General features: G+C 32.6%; 1 protein-coding gene across 1 annotated transcript; it reads right to left on the bottom strand.

The window, feature by feature from the left end:
- Nucleotides 1–7,245: 7,245 nt before the first annotated feature.
- Nucleotides 7,246–10,137, bottom strand: LOC108335367 (calcineurin B-like protein 1). Its single transcript, XM_017571377.2, has 9 exons — nucleotides 10,065–10,137; nucleotides 9,233–9,385; nucleotides 8,870–8,952; nucleotides 8,428–8,487; nucleotides 8,071–8,179; nucleotides 7,922–7,974; nucleotides 7,729–7,809; nucleotides 7,488–7,600; nucleotides 7,246–7,388 (listed from the first exon to the last, which is right to left on the bottom strand). Exons 2-9 carry the CDS (start codon nucleotides 9,303–9,305, stop codon nucleotides 7,322–7,324), a joined length of 639 nt encoding a protein of 212 aa, XP_017426866.1. The 5' UTR covers nucleotides 9,306–9,385; nucleotides 10,065–10,137; the 3' UTR covers nucleotides 7,246–7,321.
- Between the last annotated feature and the right edge of the window lie 461 nt (nucleotides 10,138–10,598).

Here is a 10,598-nt window from a genome sequence, read left to right as displayed (position 1 = left end):
TTAATAGATACTAAATAGTTTCTTATTAAAAAAAACTACATTATATAATGGATGATAGAAACGGACAGAGTATAACTTATTTTAAATAAAATAATTAAAAAAAATCATAAGATACCTTTATTATAAACTATATAAAAACATTAGAAAACTATAATGTAATGTTTAAGTCAGTATTTTGGTTATTATTATCGTTATCTGTTCATGTTTATAATAAGACATAATTACCATACAAATCAGAACATACATAACAAGTATATTACTATAACTTAAATAACATTTAAAGCAAGTGAAACACAAAATATATCATTTTATCATTACCTCATTAAAATATAATATTAGAATTTTTTTTCTTATTAAAAGTTCATAAACTCCATATATAAATGTAATAAACGAATTATATAATTGTATATTAAAATTATATTTGTTCAAATAAAATATACATGTTAAAAGTTTCTTCTTGATCGAAATCTGTTAGATAAGTAAGATCATGTGTATAGAAACACTTTTACAAGTTAGATATGTATTAAATAATAAATGCAATAATAATTAATAAATAATGATATCTTTAAAAATGTTCTTTTTATAGTATTTCAATGAATTCTTTTTCTGAATAAATACAAACTGCGGTCAAACCTGATACAGGTGACTCTAAGATATTTTTATCATTTACTACACCCTTATTTATATTTAATGTATCTTATTATCATAAATGAAATTAGAATAACTTTTACAGATATTCAAGAAAAAATCGTGTACAAATATATTAAATATTACAGATATAACGGATTACTGTTTTTGAATACAGTGATCCTGTTAGGTTTAGTTTTCTTCTGTTTTCTGTTTTCTGTTTTTTATTCCATTCCTTCTTGAACTCTATAAATAGAGTTTTCCCTCACACAAACAATTGTAATTTTTACACACTCATTCAAATAATAACATCAGTTTTCCTTTTCCTAAATCAAGCTAGGAGTTTGTTCACTAACCTGTTACCAGTGCCCTTCTGGTCTTCTTCCTTGCCTCCGGTGAAGGTGTCACCTTGCTTCGGTAGAGGGTTTCCGTGAAGCCCTAGAACTTTCCCCTTCTCCCTCGAAGCTCTCTGCGCTCTCACTCACTACCTTCTGATTTCGAGACAACTTTCAGTCTACAACTAAAGTCTTCTTGCGTTTTGTTTTATTAAGATGCGTTTTGGGTTAAAGGCCATTGGGCCTATTATTTTCTGATGTGGCCCATTCTCTTTATGGTATCAAGAGCAGAAACTCACTTCCGCTGCCCAGATTTCGTTCTTTAATGATTCTTGCTTAGTTTCTTGCATTGTTTCTTGTTTTTTTTTACCATGGATACTACAGACCAGCCTTCCAGTCCTTTCTACCTACACCCAGGGGAGAATCCAGGATTAACCCTCATCTCTCAAGTACTGGGTGAGAATAATTACTCTTCTTGGAGCAGAAGCATGAGAAGAGCACTTCTATCCAAAAATAAAATCAAATTCATTGATGGGTCTATCAAGAAACCCAAGAAAACTGAAGCCTTGTTTGACGCATGGGAAAGATGCAACATGATGGTACTTTCATGGATTGTAAAAACACTTTCTCCAGAAATTGCAGAAAGTGTAATATATGTTGAAGAAGCCAAAGAATTATGGGATGAGCTAAAGGAGAGATTCTCTAAAGGTGACTATTTTAAAATCTCTGACCTTCTCCAAGACATTCATTCAATCAAACAAGGGGAAAGAACTGTTAATCAATTCTTTACTGACTTAAAAATCATCTGGGAAGAACTGGAATCCCTTCGGCCCATACCCAACTGCACCTGTGAAATCCCTTGCAGCTGTGAACTCTCAAGAACTTCTCTAAAATATAGAGAAGTAGAGCATGTTATATGTTTTTTAAAAGGGTTAAATGATACCTATAATACTGTCAGGACCCAGATTTTGTTGATGGAACCTTTGCCAAACATCAATCGTGTTTTCTCCCTCATTATGCAACAAGAAAGACAAGAAAGGTCTGAATCTGGCACTGCAAGCCATAATCACTCTACTGAAACCAGTAGAGTCATAGCCAATGTTACTAACAAGAACAGCAGTTGGAAAACAGACCAGACCTGGAAAAATCAAGGTCGTGGTGCTGGGTCGTATAGTCTGGGAAGAGGGAGAGGAAAGAATCCTAATTACGGAAAACAGTGTTCTTACTGCAACAAGATGAATCACACTGTGGATGAGTGCTACTCCAAGCATGGTTTTCCACCTTGGTACAAAAAGAATGATAGCAATCAAGAGAAAAACAATGGCTGGAACTCTACTAATGTCTGCCAAAGCAGTTCTGGATCAGAGAATACACGTCAGGGAGACACCAGCACTGCTTTTAACAAACTCACCCCAGAGCAAATTGAAAAACTTCTAAAAATGATTGAGAAAGCTGATGAGCCTACACATAAGATCAATCAAATGCAGAGGAATGATAAGGAGGATAAACCAGGTACTCTTTCTTGGATTATTGATACTGGGGCCATTGATCATGTAACCCATGAGAAAGGGAATTTTGTCACCTTCTATAAGATTAAACCCATTACTGTTAAATTGCCTAATAATTCTGTTATTACTGCCAAACATGCAGGAACTGTTCAATTTTCTGAAGACTTTGTTATCTTTAATGTGCTCTATATCCCTGATTTTTCTTTCAATTTAATTTCTGTTCAAAGTCTTATAAGAGACTTGAATTGTAGCCTAATTTTTTCTTTTGAGTTTTGTCAGATAAGGGAGAACTCTACATTGAGGATGATTGGGTGTGCTAACTCTTACAAGGGTCTTTACTACCTACAAACTTTTCAGAATCCTGACCAATGCCTTGTTCTAGGATCTGTCCTTTCTTTTAAACATGTTGATGTAAATCTATGGCACTATAGACTAGGCCATCCTGGACACAAGACTGTCAAACAGATTTGTGAACAATTTCCCTATGTCCAAATGAATAATGATACTGTTTGTGATGTTTGCCACTATGCTAAACAACATAAATTGCCTTTCCCCATAAGCAATTCCTTATCTACTGAATGTTTTGAAATGATTCACTGTGATATATGGGGTCCTTTTTCTGTTCCTTCAGTTCATGGGCATAAATATTTTCTTACTATTGTTGATGATTATAGCCGACATACATGGATATTTTTGATGAACAACAAGGGCCAGACTAGAGACTTATTACAGAATTTTATTATTAAAATTAAGAATCAGTTTGGTAAAATAATTAAGATTGTTAGAACTGATAATGGACCCGAGTTCAACTGTGTCAATTTATATAACTTGCATGGTATTAGCCATCAAACTAGTTGTGTGGAGACCCCTGAGCAAAACTCTGTTGTTGAACGTAAGCACCAACACATTCTAAATGTAACCCGTAGTCTTATGTTTCAATCAAACATCCCTAATACCTATTGGTCCTATGCTGTGAGCCATGCTGTCTATCTCATAAATAGATTGCCTACTCCTATTCTTAACAGTAAAACCCCTTATGATCGTATCTATAATGTTCCCCCCACTTATTTAGACTTAAAGACTTTTGGATGTCTCTGTTTTGCTTCCACCCTTGAAGCTGGCAGAAGCAAACTTGATCCTAGAGCAAGGAAAGGGATTTTCCTTGGATACAAAAGTGGAGTCAAGGGTTATATTGTCCTTGACATCAACACTAGAGAACTTTTTATAAGTAGGAATGTTGTTTTTTATGAAGACATTTTCCCTTGGAAGCATCAGCAGAACAACCCAAGTGTGAATGATGAAGAAGCTAACAGAATCACCTTTTTCGATGATTCCCTAGGCAGTTCTGCCTCCAATAATGATGAAAGGTGTGCAGAAGAAGAGATACAGCATGATATTGTTGAAGAGAATAGGATTGATAATGAAGTCAATAACAGTGAAGGGGATCATGGCTATAGGAGATCTGATAGGATCAGAAAGCCTCCAGGATATCTAGATGACTACATTCACCAGGTTAATCAATCCTTGTCTGTGAAAAATAAGTTCAAAACCCCTTACCCCATTTCTGATATGTTATGTTGTGATTCTTTGACAGAAAAACACTCAAGATATACCATGGCTATCACTGCTAACAGTGAGCCTCACTCTTACAATGAGGCCAAAGGGGTGAGTGAATGGGCAGAGGCAATGCGCAAGGAAATTAAAGCCTTGCAGGACAACAACACATGGTTTCTAACACAGCTTCCTCAAGGGAAGACTGCAATTGGATGCAGATGGGTTTACAAGATAAAATATAGGGCTAATGGCACCATAGAAAGATACAAGGCCCGCCTAGTTGCTAAGGGTTACACCCAGCAAGAAGGGATAGATTATTTGGACACATTCTCTCCTGTTGCCAAGCTAACTACCGTTAGATTACTCATTGCACTGGCAGCCTCTAAAAACTGGTTTTTACATCAATTAGATGTGAATAATGCATTCCTTCATGGAGACCTAAATGAGGAAGTCTACATGGAGCCACCCCCTGGTCTTAATGTTCATAAAGAAGGCCAAGTCTGCAGACTAACTAAGTCACTATATGGTCTAAAACAGGCTAGTAGGCAGTGGTTTGAAAAATTGTCCAGTTTCCTCACCTCTGTTAGCTATATACAGTCAAAAAGTGATCACTCTCTCTTTATCAAAGGCACACCTACTGGTTTCACAGCCTTACTTGTTTATGTTGATGATATCATATTAGCAGGGAATTCCATGACAGAGATCAGTCACATAAAAAGTCTTTTGCATAACAGATTCCAAGTAAAGGATCTAGGAGAACTTAAATATTTCCTAGGGCTGGAGGTGGCAAGGTCCAAGAAAGGAATTCATTTGTCTCAAAGAAAATATGCCTTAGACATACTTGAAGAGACAGGAATGCTGAGTTGCAAGCCCTGTTCAACCCCTTTTTTGAGTGACACGAGTACTCTATACAGAAATGACAGCTATTTGAAGGATCCAACCTCTTATCGAAGATTGATAGGGAAGTTGCTTTATCTCACTAACACTAGACCTGATTTGTGTTTCTCCATTAATTTGCTAAGCCAATTTATACAATCTCCTACTGACTACCATTATCGGGCTATTCAACATGTCCTTAGGTACATAAAGTCTAAACCCTCAGAAGGATTATTCTTTCCAGCTGACTCTCCCATACAGTTAAAGGCCTTCAGTGATTCAGATTGGGCAACTTGTCCAAATACTAGGAGGTCCACTACAGGTTTCTGTGTCTTCCTTGGATCATCACTCATCTCTTGGAAATCAAAAAAACAGAGCACTGTCTCCAGGTCCTCCACTGAGGCTGAATATCGTGCTCTGGCAGCCACTACTTGCGAGCTACAATGGATTCACTATCTATTAGAGGACTTACAGGTTAAGGAAGCTGGAATTCCAGCTCTATACTGTGACAACAAATCAGCCAGACATATAGCTCATAATCAGAGCTTTCACGAAAGAACCAAGCATATAGAGCTTGATTGCCATGTTGTTCGTGAAAAGGTGCAAGCTAACCTTCTACATCTTCTCCCCATTCGCTCAGATGAACAACTAGCAGACATATTTACCAAGTTTCCTCACCGTGTTCGGTTCGGATCTATCGTTCCCAAGCTTGGACTGGCAACTATACACCATCCAGCTTGAGGGGAGGCTATTAAATATTACAGATATAACGGATTACTGTTTTTGAATACAGTGATCCTGTTAGGTTTAGTTTTCTTCTGTTTTCTGTTTTCTGTTTTTTATTCCATTCCTTCTTGAACTCTATAAATAGAGTTTTCCCTCACACAAACAATTGTAATTTTTACACACTCATTCAAATAATAACATCAGTTTTCCTTTTCCTAAATCAAGCTAGGAGTTTGTTCACTAACCTGTTACCAGTGCCCTTCTGGTCTTCTTCCTTGCCTCCGGTGAAGGTGTCACCTTGCTTCGGTAGAGGGTTTCCGTGAAGCCCTAGAACTTTCCCCTTCTCCCTCGAAGCTCTCTGCGCTCTCACTCACTACCTTCTGATTTCGAGGCAACTTTCAGTCTACAACTAAAGTCTTCTTGCGTTTTGTTTTATTAAGATGCGTTTTGGGTTAAAGGCCATTGGGCCTATTATTTTCTGATGTGGCCCATTCTCTTTAAAATATGTCATTTTTTCACTGTGTTTTCATGATATAATTAAAGTTATAAGTACAAATTTAAATATAAAATTATATATTACAACTATTTCAATAATTACCACTCACATTTATTAGTTTGCAATGCTTAATCGACCTTCAATAGTAAAAACAAGGTATACCATATAAAATACAATTATATATGAATTATAATTGAAAATACCATTAAAATCATATCATATTGTTTAATGGAAATATGTTTGCCTAATCAATACAACTAAAAAAAAATATAGAATGCATTTTACTGTTATTTGAATAACAAATTGTAAACAATGAAACATATGTTTTTTGAGTAATACTAATATCACTTAGTATTATGTTCTCTTAATTTGTAGAACAAATTGTTACTTTAGTATTTTAGTTCGCCACTCGAACAATAAATACATTTCTTATTTACATAAGACAAAAACTTAAAAGGGAAGAAAGAGTGAAATATAGATTATTCCAAAATATCTTTAAAGCACGAAGAAAAAGAAAATAAAAGGAAATCAATTCCTAAAAATAATTATAAAAAGTAAGAAAAAAAGTTACCTGGTGAAATGAATAAAACAACGTAATAACATTATTAATTTTTTTTATATAATTTTAAAACTACAGTCAACATAATATCACCTTTTGATTTTAAAACATCAGGTTGAGAATTATACGATCATTGAATAAGATATTTGGTGAAATCGGTCTTGTGTCCAATACATTAAAACAACAAAAAGCAAAATCTGAACAATTAGATAAAACTAGCCAAAAATTGTTTCAAAATGGGTTAGTGAGTTTCCTTAAAAATATATTTTTCAAAATGTATTTTGCTTTTATCATAAAAGTAAAGTGTTTATTGTAAAAATCAATAAATTTACCAGTTTTCGACAGCCAGTGAATTTTATCTTTTTGTCAGCATCTTTTTTATATTTACCTGTCTTAACTTCATTTTTCCACTTTTTTTTTGGCATGCAACCAGTTTAAATAAAATAAAATTTGGTGTTAATTAGCAATATATTTTCTATATATATATATTTTATTATTGATTGCAATTTATTGAAAATAATATAAAAAATTAGAGTAGTCTAAATTCATTATTTTGAGAGAGACAAAAAGAAAACAACAACCAAAATAAGTAAGTTAAAGTCAACGCACTACTAAGTAATTATTGAACCACAATAAGCCCTCATTCTGCAATTTCATCCTCCACCTTTGAATGAAACACAAAACTTGGAAAAGCAGTTGTCACGTCCCTGCATTATTTTCATAATTCACGAATTAAAAAATAATAATTACAATTTTTAAACAAAAGTGATTGAAATTTTTTTAATAAAAAAGTTATTTCAACATACCTCAAGTAGGGTAACGTCATAACTTTCAACAATGAAGGGTTTTCATAAACGAAGTTTTTCCACTCATATTTGTCTATTTTCCCATCTTGATTAGGGTCAGCATCCATGAAAGTCTGCTCATAAAAATAAAATGTCAGAACATTTTAATTTTTTTAATTTTGACATAGGTAATGAAAGATTAAGAGGGTATTAATAGAAGTAATACGAAAGCTTAAGCGTTTTTAACAAACGTTAAACTCACCTTGTTAATAATTGTTTCTATCGTTTCCTCTGACAACTTAATTTCCGCTTCACATAGAAGTGCATTTATCATTTGCTTGACCTGCCAAAAATCATAGCATAGATAAATTATGTATATAATTAAGAACATTTAGATTGAAATTAATTTCATTTATATAAAGAATGCATGGCAGAAAATTATTAGCATCTTATACCTCATGACGCTCTATGAATCCTGTGTTATCTAAATCGTACAGCTTAAACGAAACTGCAAGAAAACTCACAGGAAAAATTATATCAGTTGCTTTAAGGATAAACCAAAAGATTAAGATTAATTAAATAGGTTTTGATTCAACTTATTTACAGTCTATTTTGACTTCCATTGGTGCAGATGGGTGAAAAACATTGAGTGCTCTAACGAAATCACCAAAGTCAATCACTCCTTTCTTTTTGACATCAAACAAATCAAAGATCTGCATGTTGAAAAAATTGTTAAGAGAAGTAATTATAAGTTATCCATTTAATTAAATGAATCTAATAGTAATTAGAAGGATTAGCTATTATGAGTTCTGAATTATAGTACAAAATATTTTCCAAAAATAAAATAAAATTACACTACTTGTATTACAAAACATTTATTTAAAGATATGTGGTGAATTTGCAAACAATATTAACTATAATGGAACAAATATTTTAAAAAAAAACAAATATTGTAAAGTACCCGACTCGTAAAGAGGTTTTCCTTCTTCTTATTATTAAAAATTGCCAGTTGAAATTCCTCCTGCAAAAGAATACTTATTCTCATTGTCAGACCCACTATAATGTAACAAATATATATATGTATGTATGTATATAGTGAGTTATTAATTAAGATGTAAAGTATGTTTTGTATATTGAATTTCTTTTAAAGTGAGTCAGTTAAGAAAGATAGAATCAAATAATTCTCTTTATTTTGAAAAATATAGTGTCATTACTAAAGAAAATATTCAAACAGTAATAACACAGTTGTTGTGTTAGGAATGAATTTTAAGCTTAATTCAAACCCATAAAATCAACTTATAAGATAATGTTTACACTCACTTATAAACTATAAATTGACCTTGTATCTAGTCAACGTGGGACTATCAACATGTTGTAAAAAGAATAAAGGTTTTATGTGTTACCTTGCTTATTAGACCATCATCGGTGACTGACCTGCTAATGTTCTTAAACAGCTCATATAGTGCTTCAACATCACTAACACTAACTGGGAAACCAAAAAATTAACAAATAAGTTAAATCTATAAGAGTGTCTATATATATGTGTGTGAAATATAGGTTAAACAATTGAAAAAAAAATGCATCTCACGGTCACTTTATTTTGTTTTGATCTACATGACATGTGCAGTAACACCATCAATTTATTTTCCCATAAATAAGGTTTGGTTTTGTCTTGATAACAACGTCTCAAATAACAATGTTACAATTGTGGAAGAATCATAATTTTGTAATATTGATCATTAGAAAAAAAAAAAACAAAAACTTACAAGCTGTCTCTGACGCAAGAGCAAACGGATCTTCCATGGGAATCTCCCTAACTTTGGAGTGGAAACAACCCATTTATGAAGGGAATATTATAAGCAACTGAACACGTACTAGAGTATGTGTTCGAGCTTTAGTTGAATATGTTGCTAAAACATCTTGAAATTTCCAATTGCAAACCCAGATTCAAACATCACAAGAAGAAAATAGTCAATAATAAATCAACATTATTACGTCAATTAACATTGTATGGAGCAGATCAAAATAGATTAAGCATCACATGATATTTGATCACACAAAAACATGGCTAAGTGTACGTTATAAACGACAATTTCTGGATTGTTTGTTAAAAAAGAAAAACATTGCAGGAAAAAAAGATGATTTTGAGCATTGGCTTATCAAGACAACATGGACATTTACGAGAAAGTATGAACGATCAATCACTAACATGTTATAGGTTTCTCGTTCTGGAAGAAAAAAACGCGCAGATGTAACAAACTCATAAAAACAACAATTTCACAGATTTGATCAATAATATTGTATAAATTAAGCATTCCATAACCAGAATCGTATCGCTAACTCATACATCAAACAAGGAAACACATGCTAATTTATATAAAACCCAGTAAACAGATGATGCAATTGTCAAACGGAAACAAAATAAGATCCGTTAAATTTTGAGACATTCTCGTCATGCACGCACAAAAACCTAATACCAATGAACGTGAAACCCTAAGCAAAACATAATAATCTCGATAAAACATTTCATGTGTCATGAAAGAACACGAATTTTGGGACATAGTGTCGTGCAAGAATGACATGGGAGAAAAGACTCACCAGCTTGAAAACTTGGCCACCAAAATTGGCGTTTGATGTTTTAACTAAATATGTGGCCATTGGTACAATATTACTAATAGAATATAAAGAGAAGAAAGTGAAATCTAAGAGTGAGATTTATAGAAGGGGTGTTGGTGCCATTATTGTCCTCAACCTAAGTAAGGTTGGCAATGGCCAACCAAAACCATTTAAGACAAATCATAACCAATTACATAATCTTAAAAACAAACTAGACAACTATACAATAACTTAACACATTAATTGTAAAATCCAACAAAAAAAATTCATATTTCATTATTTAAAAGTAGTGTAAGAAATGTGTCTGTATTCAGTTCTATTATTATATATGATAATAAAAAAAATATTTTTTATCATAATTTTTGAATGGATAAGATAATTTGTATAATTTTATTATAAATAATTTTGTTTATTGCAAGTAATTAATTAAATTTAAAAAATAATTATAAATTTAAAACTTAAGATAATGAAAAAGATTTATATTAAAACAAGTAAAATGAGTAAGAAAATGTGTCC

The sequence above is a fragment of the Vigna angularis genome, chromosome 10 (genome assembly GCF_016808095.1).
Source record: "Vigna angularis cultivar LongXiaoDou No.4 chromosome 10, ASM1680809v1, whole genome shotgun sequence".
NCBI classification, from domain to species: domain Eukaryota; kingdom Viridiplantae; phylum Streptophyta; class Magnoliopsida; order Fabales; family Fabaceae; genus Vigna; species Vigna angularis.
This window is presented reverse-complemented; position numbering and strand designations above follow the sequence as displayed.

Excerpts from the sequence above, each read along its gene's own strand:
- LOC108335367 (XM_017571377.2), bottom strand. The coding sequence starts at position 9,305 with ATGGGTTGTTTCCACTCCAAAGTTAGGGAGATTCCCATGGAAGATCCG. Across the intron at positions 8,180-8,427 it reads AAAACCTCTTTACGAGTCGG|ATCTTTGATTTGTTTGATGT; the intron begins GTACTTTACAAT and ends TTCAACATGCAG. Across the intron at positions 7,601-7,728 it reads TAGAAACAATTATTAACAAG|ACTTTCATGGATGCTGACCC; the intron begins GTGAGTTTAACG and ends TTTTATGAGCAG.